The sequence below is a fragment of the Ochlerotatus camptorhynchus genome, unplaced genomic scaffold, assembly GCF_037179485.1.
Source record: "Ochlerotatus camptorhynchus isolate MF236.1 unplaced genomic scaffold, CSIRO-AGI_Acam_v1.1 ptg000329l, whole genome shotgun sequence".
NCBI lineage: Eukaryota > Metazoa > Arthropoda > Insecta > Diptera > Culicidae > Ochlerotatus > Ochlerotatus camptorhynchus.
Window position 1 is genome coordinate 4,754,265 of NW_027040817.1, and position 21,340 is coordinate 4,775,604.

At 38.9% G+C, this 21,340-nt stretch overlaps 1 protein-coding gene across 1 annotated transcript; it reads right to left on the bottom strand.

The window, feature by feature from the left end:
* Nucleotides 1-8,430: 8,430 nt before the first annotated feature.
* On the bottom strand, nt 8,431-20,922 carry LOC135708296 (uncharacterized). Its single transcript, XM_065230294.1, has 3 exons — nt 20,443-20,922; nt 8,573-9,310; nt 8,431-8,500 (listed from the first exon to the last, which is right to left on the bottom strand). The coding sequence occupies exons 1-3, from the start codon at nt 20,826-20,828 to the stop codon at nt 8,431-8,433; spliced, it is 1,194 nt and encodes a 397-aa protein (XP_065086366.1). The 5' UTR covers nt 20,829-20,922.
* Nucleotides 20,923-21,340: the final 418 nt, after the last annotated feature.

Below are 21,340 nucleotides of genomic sequence, written 5' to 3' on the forward strand. Positions count from 1 at the left end.
TTCGTCATGGTGCAACTGTCAAACTAAGTAAATCATTTTCTTTTATACACAGTCTACTACGGTATGAACTATTGGTTACGTGCATGCAAAGAAAACCAAGGCATTGTATGCACAGGTGAAACGGGAACCTTATTTGTACGATAGTGCAAACATTATCACGCATACGGTACTTTCCAATCCATTGAACTTATCTGAAGTTTCCTGAACCTCTATGAACTATTCTGTATTTGTGAGAAGTTCTGTGAAATCTTGGTCCATTTCTTCGAAGTTCCCTGAACATCTACACAAACTAAAACTTAATTTCTACCAATTTTTTAATTTTTATTTATAAACTTTATTAGGAAGATTTTTATCCTTTGGCGATGAATTTCTACCAAGATTTCTGCACATGTTAGTATTTCAAATAACTCATACATTGTTCCCTGAACATCTACAATGTTTCATGAAACTTCCCGAACCCCTACTAAGTTTACTGAGGTTCTATAAAGTCAACCGAGCTTCGCAAAACTTTTACGAATCTTGCTCTTCTATGAAGTTTTGCGATGTTATTCGAATTTCTAATAAATTCGCTTGGTTTCTAAAAACTTTAATTTTTTTTCGGAATTCCTTAAACTATTCAAGACCAATCTTTAAAGATGTGTCCAAAAATCAAAAGAAGGTTCTGGAGTTTTAATAAAGTTTCCTGCAATAAAACATAGTTTCATCAACTCCATCAAAGTTAACAAACTTGTACAAGCTTCCCACTTCTACGATTTTTCAGAATTTTTTCGAAGCACACCTAATTTATCTTAAATCCCCTTCTATGGTTTACCTTGAACATCTCCAAAGTTCTCGATTATGTTTAACAAACATCGTTCATAGGAGAACTGGGGTAAGATGGACACCCTAAGGATTGTTATTGTTTCATTGTCACTAAATACAGCATTTTGCTCGTAATATAAGAATTCTGTAGGTATGTAGGAAACTATACCGATTTATGATAAATATTAATAAATAAACCTTTTTTGGAAAATCTATTATGATGCATGATGATGCATGATAGTGGTATATCACCCATTATTGTAGCTCGGTAGCTAAGTCCAATAGCAGTCTTTTCTCTGTTTTCAAGCTTAATAACCTCTGATAGTCCTCAACATGTCGCTGTATGAAGGGCCAAAATGGATTTGGTGGATCGATAGGCAAAGTCGCCTATACGCATCTACGGGTTAGTAAAGAATCTCCTTTAGCAACATGATCGCACAATTGGTCAAAAAGATGAGCCCCCAAACAGGAAGATGTCCCAATGAGTGGGGTGAAGAGCCCGCCCTTTATCCACGAAATTTTATCAACGTGGAGTTGGCATTCCCACTCTCCCCGTCCAAATTGCTTCAATCGAGTGCCCTGATGGTCCTCTCAATCCCAGTATTGTTTTGAATATATATATGAGCAATAGTAAAAATATAAAATTTAAGACGATCTCACCAGATTTCACTGCTTCTTTACCCTTCTGTCCAATTTTCGTGCCTATTTGTGAACTCATTGTCCTTCTCTGCATCACTGTTAGTTTCCCAAAATTTTCCCATGTTATTTCTGATGTGTTCCACGACATTTCAACGTCCACTATCTTTGTATGATGATCTTTAGTTCCTAGTTGCATCTTACAAAACCGTAACACCAGGGCGAAAAATAGACAGTGCCCATTTCCTTAACGACGATCACTACATTGTCGCATCGCATGTGCTTGATTTTGCTGCTCTTCTTTCACTTTTACTTTGTTGACTCCATGGTACCGGAAAAGATATATATTTATACATTAACGGGATGGCCGTTGAGAATGGTTCAACGGATGTGAAATGAGGGAACGTTAACACGATTTAAAATATTTCAATGCAACATTAAATGTGTTGACTAACTATTAACACATTTCTGGATAAATGCTTCTAAATGTGTTTTCTACAAATAGTATCAATGTTCCGTCAAATCGTATGTTCAAGTGATCTTCGCCACATTTCATTGAGGCTCTTTGGAACTACATACATGTGGTAAAATATGAAAGCCAATTTTCTAAAACTACAGCTAACATATTTATCCACCGAGATATGTGACGAAATTACAAATTGGAATGGAATGTGCAGTCAGTGTAGAAGAAAATGTATAAACCACCCCAATACCTCACAAATTTATTCTTAGACAAGTCAAGAATGATTCAAAAAATATTAACGTGACTAGGTACAAATAAAATTGCCACGTCATAAAGTTATCTAAGCATTAAACAATTTTCCTTCGGTTAGACAGAGTTCAAACATAATTTAAGGCCAATTTATGAGATAAAAATATTATGTTATAGCATGCATTTCTTAAAGTGGATTTAAATTGCTGGGTTTTTATTTCTAATTAAAAGTTGCATGCTTCTAATTGTTCCTGTAAATGTGCCAAACAGAGTCAAGCTGGCGTGGTTTGAAATATACGAATGTTGCAATCGGTCACCGGAAACAGGCTTGTTACTTTTCTTGTTGATGCATATAATAAAAGCAATTAATGTTGTTTTCATGCCTGTCAATGCTGTTTGTTGCTTGTTTGCTATTACTTTCCACCCTCCATCATCTGCCACAACGCAACGTTCTAGATACGTTCATAATCAAGTTTATATTATATCGATCAAACTTCCGCCGAAATCGAAGAAACAAATTGTTTAACTAAAGGGACGTTTTTTTTTTGTTTTCCCTTTTGTCATACGCAACAAATTTCCTTTTATTATAGCAATCAGCGACCGAATTTTCGATGGAAGCAGAAGGGTTTTTGTTTTGTTTTGTGGACCACGCGTGATCACATATTAATGAGTTTATTCATGGTTTTCCGCACCTATTACCAGCACACTCGTTCAATATTACTCTAAATTGAGTAGAAATATACTAATTTTCAATTTGAACTATTTTTACGGTTAACAGGGGACATTTTTCGGAACGAGCTAGAAAAAAAAAACTACACACAAAAAACTACAACCAAAAGCCATTTCGCGACAGTTAGCTGAGACCATAGCCATAGCGATCCAAAGAAAATTTGTTAGGATCGTTTTTAACACCTCCTTTCGATCTATCTTCCCACGGTTTTTATCACATTTGGATGATCGTCCATACCATCGGCCAGGGCGAAACAAAACAGCCGGGCGGTCGTGTATATTTACATTTCAAAAGAACGCCGGAGATAGAGAATGAGAAAATTGTCACAGCCTATTCTTTTTCAAACAGTTTATTGCAATTAAATTCTAGCTGCAAGCTTTCGTGTGACAGTAAACTATCAACTTCCTTATTTTTAATAAAGACAACCAACCAACCAACGCCCTTATTATGGCATAATTTGAACATCTCCGCTTATGGGTGGTTAGCATTCATCTTATATTTTAATCGCATGCAATAAACATCAAATAAATGCAGTAATTTGTCAGAAATCTGCAAAATTCTACATGCTGGTTTCTTTACACGAAAAACATTTTTCCGCTTGCCAGTTTGTTTTTGTGTGTCTTCACTATGCTGCCGGTGGAAGCATAACTGTCCCATGTTACAAAACACAAAAATGAGAAAACTGCAGTTAAAGTTTGAACAGACGTTTTGCTGCTATCGTAAAATTTCACGGAAAAATTTGGTTCTTCTTCGAAAAACTGACGTAATATAACTATTCCATAGAAAGTTTGTCAAAATGTTGCCAAAAAATAAATTTTTCCATTACAAAATCTTCTGTGACACTTATGCCGCGAATTTCCCTGACGAGTTGAAAAATGTACGCATATCTGTCCCACTCAGGGTTCTGCATTTTCGAAACAAAGAAAAGAAAATGAACTTTCCGCAGAATCGCTTCATTTCGAGCAATATCATTTTTGGGTAAGTCATCGTGTTTCTTGTTATCGAGTCACGATGAACATTCCTCTTTTCAAACATGACTGGACTATCACTTGTTTCGTTCGTCAAGTGCTTCAGTTCATTTCATTTGACTTGACAAGACTTATTTCAATTGACGCAATGAATGACTCGAAAACTGCTTCCTTCGTTTTTTTCCACTTTCACTTCAATTCGTGGCTCATTCGACTTGTCCCTAACCGACGACGCAGGAATCAAAATATAGTATCTGGATAGCATCCGCACAATATTGGTTGCTGATAGGGATGGCATCCGGATTATATTAGTAATAATATATTATTTTATATAAAACGAAAATTAAATTAACGAGGCCATTCTGGAGTCAAAGATGGCAGCCATCGAGGTCAGGGAAAGTCTCCCTACAATATGGGTATTTTCGGAACGAGGACCACGCGAAGGTGCAGAAAACCGATATTCGACGTAATTTTAGAATCCGAAATTGGCGGCCATCAGGTTTCAGAAAAAAGTGTCAAATACCCCGAGAAATACCCTACAATAGGGTATATGCGGAACGGGGATGCCGCGTAGATGCTGAAAATCGATACCCGACGCCATTTTGGAATTCAAGATAGTGGTCATTGGTTTTATGAAGTGTCAAATACTCTAAGCTATGAGTATTTTCGGAACGGGAACAACGCGTAGATGCCAAAAATCGATATGCGACGCTATGTTGGAATCCAATATGGCGGCCATCAGGATTCAGAAAGTGTCAACTATCCTACAATACGGGTATTTTCGGAACGGAGAGAACGCGTGGCTGCCGAAAATCGATATTCGACGCCATTTTGGAATCCAAGACGGTGGCCATCAAGTTTCATAAAACGTGTCAAATACCCTAAGATATGGGTATTTTCGGAACGGAGACAACGCGTGGCTGCGAAAAATCGATACCCGATGCTATGTAGGACTCCAATATGGCGGCCATAGGGTGTCAGAAAAAGTGTCTAATACCCTACAATATGGTTATTTTCGGAACAGAGACAACGCGTAGATGCCGAAAATCGTTATCCGACGCTATGTTGGAATCCACCACACAATGTGTACAACGTGTGGATACCGAAAATCAATATGCAATGGCATTTTGGAATCCAATATGGCGGCCATCGAGTTTCAAAAAAGTGTCAAATACCCTAAGATCTGGGCATTTTCGGAATCGAGGACGACACGTAGATGTTAAAAATCGATATTCGATGCCATTTGTAGTCTATTTGACACTTCTTCTGAAATCGGAAGCCACCATTTAGAATTTCAAGATGGCGTCGGACATCGATTTCTTTCTTCTAGGTGTCAGCTCGATTTAAAAAAAAAACCATATTGATCGGTATTTGACAGTATTTCACAGTTTTTCTGAACCAATTTTCGGTATCTACGTCTCATCCGCATTCTGAAAATAACCATATTTTAGGATATTTGACACTTTTCCGCAAATCGGAATTCACCGTATTGGATTACAAAATGGCGTTGGATATCGATATCCGGCTTCTAGATGTTACCCTGATTCTAAAAAAAAACCGGTTGTATGGGTATTTCAAGCTGAACATTGCATTAGGTCGTAAGTAACATTGACAGATTCTCTTCGTCGACTTTCTCTTTGCATCCCAACGGTCATGTAAAGACATTCCCAGGTATTTTCAGCACATACATCGATAAAAGAAGCTTTTATCTAGCATCCAATACGACAAACACATCAAGAAACGGTTCTGTGAATAAGTTATTAACGAAAGAGAAAGTCGACGAAGAGAATCGAACAATGTTACTTAGGACTTAATGCAAAGTTCAGCATGATTTTTTTAGAACTTTTTCTAAAACCGCAAGCCACCATCATGGATTTCTAAATGGCGTCGGATATTGATTTCCGGCCTCTAGACGCCATTCCCATTCCAAAAATACCTATATTGATGGGTATTTGACAGTATTTCCCACTTAATCTGAAATCGGATGCCACCATCATGGATTTCTAAATGGCGTAGCATATCAATTTTCGATCTGTAGACCGATTACAAAATACCAATATTGATGTGCATTTGACTTTATTTTCACTTTTCCGTAAATCGGAAGTCGCCATCTTCGATTTCAAAATGGCGTCGGATATCGATTGTCATCCTCTAGACATCACCCCGATTCAAAAAATACCTTTATTGATAAGTATTTGACAGCATTTCCCACTTTTTCTTAAACTGGAAGTCACCATCTTAGATTTCAAAATAACGTCGCATATCAATTTTTGATTTCTAGACGTCACCCCGATTAAAAATTACCCATATTGATGGGTAAACAAACCAATCGACAATGATAAATTTGACATCCAAGTGCACAGATCTATGCGCATACGCTTAAATCAACAAAAGTCATAAAAACTGCGTGAATTTGGATCAAACAGCTTCGCTTAAATGCAAAAGTAAGTTCATTTGACATTGAAAAAAGAAAATAACACTAGTCAAGCCAAAACAAACAGCATGAAAACTGATCGAAAGTGGTTCTGCTGATGTTGACAAGGATCTGCTTAAAGAGAAGACAAAATGACTTTCAATTGAATGTGATGGGTGAAGCTTCATCGTCGCTTGAAGATTTTCGATTGAAAGTGACTTTGTAGGGCCCTGGTCCCACTGTGAACAACTTTTCAGTTGCTGCTGTTATTATTTGATCTTTAAATTGTTTATTTCAGTGCATGGATTGGATACAATGGATTTAGCCGTCGATTTCTCGTGGAAAAAAGCTCACTCATTAAAATTAATGACTTCACAGAGACACAGGCTCAGGAATGTTTTATCTACCAGCTAGCATTGTTAATTTGGAGGGATGAGCATTTATTTGTGAGATATCGACGGCTAAAGCAATTTTTTTACAAAAGCAATTACGTCCCTTTGAAATGTTGACACTGATTTAAATGAGGGCCGGAAACGTCTGCCATAGAATATTCAAAGCAGTACGGTGGTTCCAGTGATAGTGATAGCTATTAGTCTTTAACGAGACATTTGCTCCTGTTGGCGCATACGCACGATCATTTCCAGTGTCTGCATGTATTAGGCCTGAGTCGATCAGTGGTCGCACTGCCAATGACATTCTTAGAGGCAAAAAAATGCGTCTCGAACGTGTCGTTCCAAGCCAAGTTTAATGTATCACAGTACACGTTGAACTTATTCAAGCCATCGTGGACATCATGAGAAAATTGGTTTTTCAAAAAGGAAGTTATGAGCTAGGATACGCAAGCAACATCAACAGCGAGGACCTTAAATACTACAAACTGTTTCCAAGAAACAACTTCAGCTGATCGAAAAGGATACGTTCTCTACTGAAGCTAACGTACTCTGGCAAAGGTCTCCTTGTGGAATTAAAGTAGATAGGAAAGTCTCTCTGTTGGCAGTTGTCATACCTGTTATTAGAGAAGACAAAACATCGAATCGACGAAAATAAATGAAATGCATACAACGGTTAACCTTAAATAACATGCATGCATCGGAATGATAGTTATTAAAGGTTAACCGTTGTATGCATTTCTTTTATTTTTAAAATAAATCTCATCATTTTACTCCATAGTTTTTCAATACCAAATAATCATACGTGTCACGAAAAGGTACAAATACGGTAAGGTGTTGCAAGTTGATTAGTAAATTTTTTAAATTATTTGTTAGTAAATAGTAACAGAACTGAGAATGATAGCTCAAATTTTCCTTAAAAAAGTGTTAATATGCTTACGACGTTATCGAGGTATCATCCAATTAATTAAAATATTAATTTTACCATTTGGGCAATCGTTTGGAGCTTGTAATATGTTTACGATGTATTATTTGGAAAACAGACTATAATTTTTGAATAATTTCTTATACGTATTAAAAATTGGAGCAGTGGGACAGATATGCGTCCATTTTTGCAATGGGACAAAACGACTTCACATTTTTTTTTAATTTTTCTAGAATAAACAGCATGTTTGAATATAATATTTCAAAAATATGTATTTATTTATCCCGTTGAGCATCATAATCCCAAAAAAGTCGAAATGTCACATGGGACAGTTATGCTTCCACCGGCAGTATGGTCATGGTGAATAGTATAAAATGTTATGGAAACAATGTTACAAAACCAGTACTTGTGCCACCACTGACTGGATTGGAGTAGATCTTTGTGTTGAAATTTGAGCAGAAATCGACTTTGAAGTCAGAAAAAGGATTTAAAAAAAATGGAAGTGGAGTTCCCCCATTTTTTCGGCCATGACTGCATCAGTCAAAATTCACCAAATATAACACCGCCTTAGTATGCAAATACGAAAGTGAGTAGACGTTACTCTATTTAGAGTAAAATAAATCGAGCGTGATCCACCCTTATACGACACATGTCATCCATAAACGAGAACGGTTTTATTTTATCATTCACAACCTTTTATCACCAGCGCAAATGTTTTACTTGGTTTATGTATAGGGGAAAGTAAACAATAAATTAATGGCAACAATTCAAAGGAAACAGGTATTCAGCTTTATCATTTATTTTTATTTGCATATTAAAGTCACTGGGTTCATTAAACTGGTTTGCATTTTTCCCCCTAAGATCCATTGAACACTGTGTATGGAAATTGATTCGACGTTTGAGCGTACAGCTCTCCTCTAACTTGCCTGCAAAAACAGAATATCGAAAAAATAAAATATTATGTTCCACTCAAATTCCGCTTTTTATATTTTGCTTACTCTTTCCGTTTCTCCGCATATCCCATCTTAAATTTGCTTGGATATTCTGCACTAGGATCCCGTAACATGATGCAATCCAGTGGTTTTGATTCAGCGTAGAAGTTCTTCTCGAAAGCTAAATTATAGAATACTGGACACAAGCCATGTGATCCCAAGGGCGGATTTCCCGCAGCGGGTTGTCTAAACCCACACTGACCCATCCGCCAATCCTGGTGGCATTTGTTCATCAACTTTGTCCCCTTATCGATACTAGTGTGGATGCACTGCACATTCTTGGCTGCATTCCGGAAATGTATTCCCTTGAAGAATCGATCCTGGTCGAATCCCACCCCCGCCATATCGCAAGTATCGATAGCTTCGATCGCATTGAATCCCACCTGATTGCCGACGTCCAGCACCAGTTGGCCTCCGAAGCTGAAGCCAAACATGAACAATTTGTCAAATAGCATTCCTTCGTATTGCAATATGCGCACAAATTTCAACAGCACTGAACTGATTTCATCGAACCTCCTGAACAAGTAGGTGTAGGCGCCGCTCGAAAATGTGGAATAGTCCATACAGATGACGCATCCTCCTCGGTAAATGTATAAGTTTTTCTCCAAATCTTTGACCCAAAAGGTTTCGTAGCAGTTCTCGTGCCATCCATGCACAATAATGGCGAATTTTTCCGTGGTAGAACATTCGGTATCCGCTAGCAGTGGTGTGCTGCGTACAGTGGTGGTTTTAGTTAGGTTGTTTCTGTAATGAAGAATTATAATCAGCATTTGGTATGCTACTGATGCTATGTTCAGACTGCAGAGTAATAACATGTTATAAGGCACTGACAGTCACAGTGTTGTGATTAAACTCAATATTTAACGAGATTAGTTATTCAAAGCGTCTCATGCAGAAAATTACGGATTCAATTCCCATTCCCGTACATTGGTCCGTATGATTTTAGATATGCTCATCAAAACAATTAAAAGAAGGTGGACAGATTTTGCTACATATGTACACACTGATTTTCCATTGACGATTTTCGAAAGCTCAATATAATAATATAGCCATTCCATAGCAGAACGATAGACTACCCTGCGTTTCCATTGATTTAGAGCCACTGTAACATGGTCACGTCGCATGGTAGTCATGGTAGCATAGGAGTATTGAGCGAAAACCCAAAACTTGATAAGTTTTTTTTCTCCTCTGTTCGGGATCTAACACCACTGCGACCAGTAATTTGATCTATTGTAGTATATCCCATGCCCTTAGTTTAGTGCATGTCGTATTACTCCATCACTATTGAGAAATGATGAAGTATTCGGTATTGATACAGTCGTCATTCTTGCCTTCATCGCAAGGAATCGATTCTAATTGAAAGGTTCCGCTATTTATACCCTTCGGAGTGCTGGAACACCCTCCAAAAGCGCGCCCCATTGTTAGTCAAAATTGGATTCCATAGCAACAAAATCAAGCAATAACACTGATAATGACCATGCATCAGAACCCTAGTCCTAACCACTTCAAACTAGGAAAAAACGAATAGCAGATTAGGAATCACATAGATGAAGACTAACTAACTCATTTTTCCCTTGTTTCAAGATCATCCTCGGTGGACAAAGACGAGTCTTGTCACTATCAACAAGGCATAAAAAGTAACAAGGACTAAGATTTGTACCTTTGATTACTAAAAAATCCTGTTCCGATAGTTTGAAATAGTCAAGACTAGGAATCGCTGACTTTAAAAATTTAGTGAAATAAACTGTAATTGTGTTGTGTGTTAATTTTTTACTGTCGTGACCATGTTACTTACTTGATACTTGATGGGCTACGAATCGCCAGGTTGATTCAACGCCGAACGAAGTACTCTTCTCCATTGGACTCGGTCCTGAGCCAATCGCTTCCAGTCGCCATGAACGTTTAGCGACCTGATGTCCTCCTCAACTGCAAATAGCCAACGTGTCCGAGGTCTACCCCGGAGTCGACGACCTCTACCGGGTTCTCTGCTGAATATAATATTTGCTTGTCGTTCTTCCGGCATCCGCACTACATGCCCAGCCCACCGTAGTCTGCCGTGTTTTATAAGCTTCACTATATCCGTACCGTTATACACTTGGTACAACTCGTGATTCATGCGACGCCGCCAGATGCCATTCTCCTGTTTACCGCCGAGTATTGTTCGCAGCACCTTACGCTCGAAGACACCAAATGCTCTCCGGTCAGACTCTTTTAACGTCCACGATTCGTGGCCGTAGAGGGCTACCGGAAGTATCAGCGTCTTATACAGAGCGAATTTCGTTTTCGTTTGCAGGCTACGGGACTTCAGCTGGCTACGTAATCCGTAAAAGGCCCTGTTTGCAGCTGCAATATGTCTCTTCACCTCGCGGGTAACATCATTATCGCATGTCACTAGTGTTCCAAGATACACAAATTCTTCCACTACCTCAAATTGTTCACCATCTAACAACACTACACTACCAACACCACTATTGCTCCCACGCTGTCTACCGGCTACCATGTACTTCGTTTTGGTAGAACTTATCGTGAGCCCAATCCTCGCCGTCTCCCTCTTAAAAGGCACAAACGCCTCTTCCACTGCTCTACGGTCAATTCCGATGATATCGATGTCGTCCGCAAAGGCAAGGAGCATGTACGATCGTGTGATGATGGTACCGTTCCTCTGCACACCAGCTCTCCTAATCGCTCCTTCAAGAGCAATGTTGAACAGTAAGTTTGAAAGTGCATCACCCTGCTTCAATCCATCTAAGGTCACGAACGAGGTCGAAATCTCATCTGCAACCCTTACACTTGATTTCGATCCATCTAGCGTTGCGCGAATCAGTCTAATTAGTTTCGCCGGAAAACCATGTTCTAGCATAATCTGCCAAAGCTCATTTCTCTTCACTGAATCGTATGCTGCTTTGAAATCAATGAACAGATGGTGAGTCTGCAAGTTGTACTCCCGGAATTTATCAAGGATTTGACGCAGGGTAAACATTTGATCCGTCGTTGATCGGCCCTCACGAAAACCAGCCTGGTATTCACCGACGAAGGACTCCTCAAGCGGTATCAATCTGTTAAACAGAACGCGTGACAGTATTTTGTACGCCGAATTCAGAAGAGTTATTCCTCGATAATTGGCGCACTCGAGTCTGTGCCCTTTTTTGAATAATGGGCAAATGGGGCCATCCAACCAGCTAGCAGGCAGTTCTTCGTCCTCCCATATCTTCGTTAGAATACGGTGGATTGCTTGATGCAGCTGCTCACTTCCGTGTTTGAAAAGTTCGGCCGGGAGCTCGTCCTTCCCAGCAGCCTTATTGTTTTTCAGCTCACGTATTGCCTTTTTAACCTCGTCTAGCGTTGGAGGCTCCACAGCTTGATCGTCGTCTGCGATGTTTACTCTGTTCCTCGATACTCCCTCACTCTCTCCATTCAACAATGTCTCAAAATGTTGTTTCCACCTGGCAGCCACCATTGTTTTATCTGTCAGCAAATTCCCCTCAAGGTCATTGCACATGGCGGGAGATGGCGCTGTTTTACTCCGCACACCATTGACAGTCGCGTAGAACCTTCGCATATCGTTCTGTTCCATACTTTCTTGCGCCTCAGCAATCACGCGTTCTTCGTATTGCCTTTTGTTCTGCGGTGGGTTCGTTTCTCAGCTGCCCTTGCTACCTTGTACCGCTCTCTGTTCAGTCGGGTACCAGACACTAACATCCGGCTTCTGGCAACGTTCTTCTCATCCGTCAACCTCTGGCACTCCTTATCAAACCAGCCATTACGTGGTCGTCTTTGAGCTGTACCTATCACTTCTTGTGCTGTTGTGTTCACCGCTCCGTGGATTGTGTTCCACAGATTGTTGAGGTCCTCGTTCACGTTGATTTCGCTAATCCGCTCATCAAGCTTCTGGCGGTACTCTGCAGCAACACCTTCTACTGACAAGCGATGGATATTGAAACGCATCGATCTCCGGTTCGTTGAATTCGTAACGGTCGATAGACGCGCCCGAATTTTGCAGACAACAAGATAATGATCTGAGTCAATGTTAGGCCCCCTAAAAGTCCTTACATCAATGACATCTGAGAAGTGCCGGCCATCCACCAACATGTGATCGATCTGGGTGCAAGTTTCGCCATTTGGGTGTCTCCAGGTGTGCTTTCGGATATTCTTGCGTGCAAAGTAGGTGCTACTGATGGCCATACCTCTAGCAGCGGCGAAGTTTATCAGTTTCAGGCCGTTATCATTGGTTACTGTATGTAGGCTCTCTGTACCAATGATTGGACGAAAGAAATCTTCCCTCCCGACCTGCGCATTTGCATCTCCGATTACAATCTTCACGTCGTGTTTTGGGCACTCATCATAAGTTTTATCGAGACTGTCATAAAACGCGTCCTTCACGTCATCGGATTTATCGTTGGTTGGCGCATAGATGTTGATCAGGCTGTAGTTGAAGAATTTGCCCCGAATCCTTAATACACAGATGCGGTCGCTTACCGGTCTCCACCGCATAACACGCTTCATCTGCTTCCCGATCACTATGAACCCTACTCCATGTTCTGCCCTATCGCCACCGCTGTGATAGATATGATACTTGAAGGAAGTGTTGGCGATGGGATCCACCGCCCGGAATTCACGTTCTCCGGATCTAGGCCACCGTACTTCCTGAATAGCAGCTACGCTCACATTCACTTTTTGCAGTTCACGAGCCAAAAGGCCCGCTCGTCCAGGTTCATTTAAGGTTCTGACATTCCAAGTACCGAGTTTCCATTCAGTGTCCTTATTTCGTTGCCGGGTCGGTTGCCGAAAATTCCGTTCGTTGTTTTCTCTTTCTTCGTTTTTCTGAGTAATGTTGGGGGTTTCAGTATGCTACCTTACCGGGGTCGCGATACCTACATCATGTTGGTGGGGCTGCCACCTTAGGTGTAGCTGACGTGATACAGCATTTCTTATTCAGCCGCTCGCTCCGAGACAGACGCTGTTTGAGCCGCACCTCCATGGTGAACAGACGCTCGAGGGTCGCACCTCCTCACTTTGCTATCACCACGATCCGGATCCATGTTTTTATCGTGGTGACATTGCCCAGGCTACGCTACCAGCATCTTTTGCTGGCGGTCTTTGTCATCGGCTGACCCGTGGAAGCGTGAGGTAGGAACTTGTGAGGACCAGAGCTGTTGGGACAACACTCCTTCCAGTTTGTCGACTCACCATTTGTAGCCCATGTTACAGTCGCTATAAATCGATGAAGACGCATGGTAGTCGCATAGGAGTATTGAGCGAAAACCCAAAACTTGATAACTTCAAAAAAATATAACTCAAAAACGAAAAAAATATACATCGCTGATTTTGTGATATAATGTGACCTTCCCTACTAACATAATTCCTAAATGTTCGAGACATTTATGAGGGATCGTAGAGTTCTCTGCATCTCTCTTAAGTAAATGTTGTATACAAAATCCCATATTTGTAAACACCATTGTTTACAAGTTGCTCGGTTGCGTGAAATTAAATACAAGTTTACGTGAATGAATGTTTACATCACTATTAAAATTAAGAATTTTTATCTGTGTAACATACCATACTGGTAGGAATACCAGTTGTAAGGACGTGGCCAGGACAATCCTTAACTGTTGGAGCGGGATATGTCTTTATTTGGGAGATAGTAATAGATATCCGTCTTGCTCTTAATAGTTTTGAATTCGTACCACCTACGACATTGTCCAACTTGTTCGATGCTAATGCCAATCACTGATTTTGTGATATAATGCGTAAAAAAGCCTAAATTTTCAAGGAAAAATATAAAGATATATTACGGCTTCTATCTACAAACCATGAAAAGCATAAAAACAAATACAATCAATGTTTTTCAATACAAAATCTCATTTTTTTTTAATATCATATATTTAAAAAAGTAGGGTAAATGCAGGTAATGTCGGCCTAAGTGTCCCTAATTTGGGCCCATGCATAAATTCAGCAATCGGCTAAATTTTCAATAGCAACCAAAAATATCCATTCGTAACGTCCCAATAACGCGTTCATCTAGATAAAATTGATAAATAGCAGATTTTTAGAGATGAGCCCAATCTTAGATCCATAGGCCAACATTAGAGACATTTCCCCTATTTTTAATTTTATTTCTTTTGTTGATCTTTGAAATCGGTTTATTGGTAATAAATTTTTGAAAAAAAAGTCATTTTTGAAAAAAAAACCGATTTTCGGACCACCCTTACATGGAAATGGGCCCCGTAATTACAAAAGAACGGGTCTAATATTTTGCGATAAGGAACAAAACAACCAATTTTTACGAAATTCTGACTACCACTATATCGTTTTGCTATGAAATGGCTGCATATTTCTTCTTTCCTTTATTTATCGTCGGTCTCTGTTCTGGAAGCTAGTTTCACCGACGGACATCGATTGCCATCCATTGACGACCAGCGAATGTGCAGGAAGACAGCTTCCATACTTGCGTAGGATATCGCGCCCATTCAAACACACACATTGGCCGGGACCAACGGCTTTACTTCCCTTCCGAAAGAAGACGTGACCAGAGATTTTTATGCCTCAGAAAAATCTCACCGACCTCGGCTGGGATTGAACCCAGACCCATTGGGGTGAGAAAGCAGTCACGCTTACCACTACACCACCGGCGTCGGCGACTGCACATTTATCCAGTCAGTAATTTTTATCGAGTTTTTGAATTGCGGAACTGTTCGGTAAAATTTAAAAAAAATCTGGGAAAAATTCAAAGTTGAGAAAATGTGTAACGAAAATTTACAGACTTTCTTCTGTTAACCCCGCTTAATGATGAAAAATAAAATTTGTCGATTTTATCGAATCTTTACGAATAAAGGTCATTTGAAATTTAACCGAGTTTTTCAGTAATTCAAAAACCCAGTAAAAAAATCTTAGTATGAAGTATATCGAACAGACATATGTTTTCCCTACACACTTAATCTAGCTCGGTAAAATCTCCAACAGCCGATTACCTCGGCATTTACTTTTGCTGATATCTCTTCAAAATATCTGTTTGTTAGCTGATATCTCAGCAAAATGTAATTTGTTAGCTGAGTCTCGGCAAATGTTTTACTGAATCTCAGCAAAATATATTGCAGAACTGCTCGGCTGTTGGAATCTCGGCGAAAAAAATTAAGTGTGTATAGTAACGTTACTTTTACATGATAAATGATACACACTTAATCAAGCTCGGTAAAATCTCCAACAGCCGATTACCTCGGCATTTACTTTTGCGGATATCTCTGCAAAATATCTATTTGTTAGCTGATATCTCAGCTAAATCTTATTTGTTAGCTGAGTCTCGGCAATTGTTTTACTGAATCTCAGCAAAATAAATTGCAGAACTACTCGGCTGTTGGAATCTCGGCGAAAAAAATTAAGTGTGTATGATAGTTTACCCGTAACGTGGGTAGATCACCTTTTCGTGGTACGTTACGGGATGTAAGATCTACCACCGATTCCTAGTCCTGATTACTTCAAACTAGGGGAACAGGATTTTTCAGTAATCCAAGGAACACATCTTAGTCCTTGTTACTTTTTATGCCTTGTTGATAGTGACAAGACTCGGCTTTGCCCACCGAGGATGATCTTGAAACAAGGAAAAACTGAGTTAGTTAGTCTTCATCTATATGATTCCTAATCTTCTATTCGTTGATCTCTAGTTTGAAGTGGTTAAGACTAGGGTTCTGATGCATGGTCATTATCGGTGTCATTGCTTAATTTTGTTGTTAAGGAATCCAATTTTGACTGACAGAGGGGCGCGCCTTTGGAGGGTGTTTCAACACTCCGAAGGGTATAAATAGCGGAACCTTTCAATTAGGGTCGGATCCTTGCGATAAATGCAAGAATGACAACTGTAAAAAAATCGAATACTTTATCATTTCTCAATAGTGATGGAGTAATACGACATGCACTAAACTAAGGACACGGGATATACTACAATAGATCAAATTACTGGTCGCAGTGGTTTTAGGTCCCGAACAGAAAAAAATGATAGTTTTAACTAATTATAATGTTTTCACTGCGTGAAGTTAACGATTTACATAATTGGAGATGCTTAGTGACAAATATCAGACTTACACACTTAGAAACGATTACCAACTTCGGTAATTTTTACCAAACTTTCAACAGCTGAACTACTCGGTATAAATATGGCATTTTAATTCATTAGTTTTAAGGCTTCAAAACAAGAAAAACTTTATCCCAATAGTAAGACTCGATTATTAAAACAAAGCTGACAGTGTTTTAAAATTAAAATTTAGTGAATCAGCTTTTGAAATGAGAGTTAAAGTTTTACCGAACGTTCAGCTGTTGAAAGTTCGGTAAAAATACCAAAGTTGGCAATAATTTCTAACGGTGTAAAATGTTAATTTTATATGATAGATGAGGAGATGAAAGTATAGATTTGATAGTTCCGTGAGAGTACGGCAGTGTGAAAATTGTATATAGACCCCTCACCATCGCTTCCCAAGAGGATCCACGGAAACCACGACATTCTGTTACTGTTCTGAACAAGGTTGCAAAGACTCATTTCAGTTAAAATAATGTTTTTCGGAATAATAAAACCAAAAGATGGTATGATGGCATGTTTTACTTGTAACTTGCAAGAAGAGGTTACAAAGTATGCGTTGGAAACATAAAACCTGTAAATTTTGCTTTCTATGAGTCACAATCAGCGATTTGCTGATCGCTGAGTGAGTGAGTGAGTGAGTGAGTGAGTTTGTGAAAAATCGCTGATTGTGACTCTCATGAAGTGAAATAAACAGGTTTAATATGTCAAACACATTCTTTGCAACCTCTTCTTGTATCCTACCAATTCAAAATTTGATCATGGCATCTAATTATTTCATAATTTAGAAAAACATTGTTTTAGCTGAAATGAGTCTTTGCAACCTTGGTTCTGAATATAAATCTCTCCCTATCTCGATGGTCTTTTTAATATCGAGAAATGGAAAGTTGACTGTACTATAAAATATCGTCAAATGATTGCTGAAATCCGAAAAACATTTTTTATAGCAAAATAATACCTACAGAGTCCGGCTATTGAAGTGAAATAAGTTTGACATATGGGAAATGGCTCTAATATTGACCTATGGATCTAAGATGTCCATTGCTAAAAATCTGCTATTTATCTTTTTTTTTTCTAGATGAACGCGTCATTGGGACGGTACTAATGGATATTTTTGGTCGCTATTGAAAATTTAGTCGATTGCTGAATTTATGTATGGGTCCAAATCAGAGGCATTTAGGCCGACATTACATCCATTTCCCCTACATATTATGATTATTGAAATGTTAAAAACTTGCTTTATTTGTCCATTTCAATATCTTTTTTATATATTATGGTCACTTTAACACATTTTAGGCCAATCGTAACTTTGTCCGGTGATGACATTTGAACTCGTAACCTTTGGCGTGAGAGGCATGGATGCTAACCACTAAGCTGGGCCCGTGCCTAAAAATTGTGATTTATTGTATAGCAAGACTGTGCTGAAACCACCGACAAACCGACATGAATGACCATAGCAAAAACAATAAAATTTCTGACCAAACCACACTACTGACATCTAGCTCCATGTTCGCGGAAATATTTAGCATGAACAATTTATGAATTGGTTTGTGTCTGATCTATTCTGGACAAATTATTTTTATATAGATTAAAAAATTCTATGGTTTTGACAGTTCGGATCACTGCACATTTAAATCGGCCGTTTACAATTTTCGGGCATAAGTCAGAATTAAGTGTCATGTCGGTTTGTCGGTGCTGAAACTATTGTTTGAGGATAATCAATACATAATTAGGTTTTCGTATTTAATTCAAGAGCATATATATTTTTTTTTTAGAAATTTCTCAATCTTTAAAGGTGCTGTAAAGGTTGAGTCCAGAAGAACATAAAATTGTAAAATTGGTCTTCAAGGTACACTACCGATGATAAGTTTAAGGGCACCCCAAAAAACCATGCAAATGTGTTTTGTTCAATTTTCGATCTCCAAAGGTTATTTGAATGGTATGAATGGTATAGCATAAGGGAAGGTCCATTAATTATGTCACGCAAATTTGGCCCATTTTCAACCCCCCCTCCCCCCTTTGTTACATTTTTTATATGGACCTTAATTGTTTTTTTGTAAGGCTCGTCACAGTTTCCAAAACCCCCCTCCCCCTAAAAATGTGACATAAATAATGGACGATCCCTAAGCGTTCTACTACTACTTTTATTTCAAAATTTGGCCAACCCAATTCTGAGAAAATCAGTCACGATTCTTCAGAGTAAATATTGGAAAATATTGTAACTTTGGGTGAACACAAAATTTGAAAATTATACTGAACAATTTGTCTACGAGGAATGTACCATTCAATACCTTTCAAATGATCTAAAGAGAACGAAAATTGGACGTAACATGACAGAGTTATGAACATAACAAATTTGTCATGTTTTTTTGGGTGTCCTTGAACTTATGCTCGGGAGTGTAGAATAACCAAATTTGGTACCATCTAGCAGAAAAGAGCGATATCATAACGATTTTGAATTGATATCAATTTATTTTGTAAAACATTATTAAGCAATTTTCCCTTGAGGGATTTTGAAAAATTTGCATACATGGTTTTTAACATATATAGTAATACTATTTCAAGTAGGTTTCCGAATGCTCATTTAGGTCCCTTTTCCTAGCTTCTGAATACGAAAACTTTATGATGAATTATATATTTCTTCAAGTATTGACCATGTTATTATGTTTCACTACAATAGCCGGACCCTGTCAATTAGACTGATGCAAAATTTGAAATTTTTGCTCCACAGTGCTCAAACTATCCCAAATCGGGTCCTGATTAGCCTCCCAAAATGTGAATTGTTTTGGTGTGAAACTGACTTGGCACAAACCATTTGAAATTTAAATGCAAGTTACTATGGAAAATATAAACTTTTTATTCATTGTCTTCTAACCTTTTCTCAAATTGCACTATTCATAAGTTATATAACTGTTCTTATAACTTTGCAAAAGAAAGTTTTTAAACCAAACGTCAATTTAAATAGCTATTATTTGTTTAAGAGATTGATAATCTTATTGCGTGATCAAGCAGCTGTTTGTGGGCAACACTGTATTCTACTGTATAACATAGTAGCCATGATTGTTATGCTCTATTATACGCGTCAGAAACACCTATGTTGCCTTCTGAACAGCTGATTGAGCATAATCATAAGACATCAGTGGTTTGAATTATTTATTACTTTTGTTCCATACATTTAATCGAAAAGTGGTCTTCAACGAGCCAGCTATCATTAGCTGATTAGCTAGAGATTAACAATGACTGAAAAGTTCATAATTATACATTTTGGATTTTTTTTTCCTTTGGTTTGTTTTTTCCGTCGATCTTGTTTTCCGTGCTGAGCACCAATGCTACCGACGTGCCAGGAAGGCAGCTCCCACACCTGGACCCTACCTATCGACCCATCAACTCAAGTGCATCTTCTATCTGATTGTTACGCTTCTTATGTAGGTTTTTCACCAGCTCCTAACTAAGTATTCTTAAAGCCCCTCCACATTTATTAATTGAAAGCTTTCTATGCCATCCAATGCATGCATTTTAATACTCTATGTCCAGGCAAGTCGAGAAAATTTCCAAACCGAAAGAGTTTCTAAACTTGTTAATACCGTGCCTTAATTTACTGGACAATCTGAGGCCCTATGGCGAAAAAGTGCACAATCTCAATAAAAAGCACCTAACTCGATTTTATACTCTTTCATCATATCGTAGCCACCGCATAAAGCAAACCCATCATACCATCCTCTGAGCTGCTTAGGCATTGATCACAAAACACAACTGACGACTAATAGAGTCGGTCACCTTCACCAATTTCAGCTAAGAAATTAATTGTTACCCATGATAAATCCGAAAGATCACATGCTGCTCAAAGATCGAGTTTATAAAAGGCGTTCGCTCCTTGCCCAGGGCAGCCTCCGCAAGATCACTTTCACTTATGTCCATTTCGGTATGGTCCTCACTCGGTTGGTCTCCTTCGTTTTGGATTTGATTTGTGCTGGTGACATTGTTTCCGCTCTGGAGTGCATTGCCATCGGTGTCCTGCAACCTGAACGTGGGTGTGAAATCATTCGTAGCTAACTCACGCAAATCACGCAACCGTTGCCGGCGAACAACCCTCTGATCAACGCGAGCCTTGAAACGGTCCAAAACACGGACGGATGTAACTAACGAATTACACGTTACCACAAGTACTACTAAATGTATCAACTTCGATCGTATCATCTTCGAATGCCCATAAGCGACTGCTTCACAACTTATTCTGGTATCAACAAAAGTGAGGCTCGTTTGACATTACGGGCTTAAATGTGCAGTGGTGGTAGCGAATTTCACTCAATATGGCCCATTTAGCCATACAACCAACCCCTTTAAGCGCTTAAGAGGTTCGTTCGATCATTGCTGCCGAAAAAAGACACTTCTTCTTCGCATTTCAAGCTTATTGCTTATCGCATATTAGCGTGTTGCGTGCTCTCAGCTTAGTGTTGTAGATGAACTTCCACAGCTATTAAATTGAGAGCTTTCGATGCCTGTACCATTTTTGCATTAGTATAATTGTGTGGCAAGTACAATCATACTCAATATGCCCAGGGAAGACGAGAAATTTTCCAACCCGAAAAAAATCCTAGACCGGACCGAGAATCGAACCCAACCACCTTCAGCATGGTCTTACTTTGTAGCAGCGCCTTTACCGACTGAACTAAGGGAGGCCCCAAAGAAGACACGCTACTCAGCAAATC

Bases quoted from the DNA above. Each gene is read 5' to 3' on its own strand.
- LOC135708296 (XM_065230294.1), bottom strand. From the start codon at position 20,828: ATGATACGATCGAAGTTGATACATTTAGTAGTACTTGTGGTAACGTGT. The intron at 9,311-20,442 runs GTAACAATTAAT...TCTTCATTACAG, and splicing joins ATCTTTCGGATTTATCATGG to AAACAACCTAACTAAAACCA. The intron at 8,501-8,572 runs GTAAGCAAAATA...CTGTTTTTGCAG, and splicing joins TATGCGGAGAAACGGAAAGA to GCAAGTTAGAGGAGAGCTGT.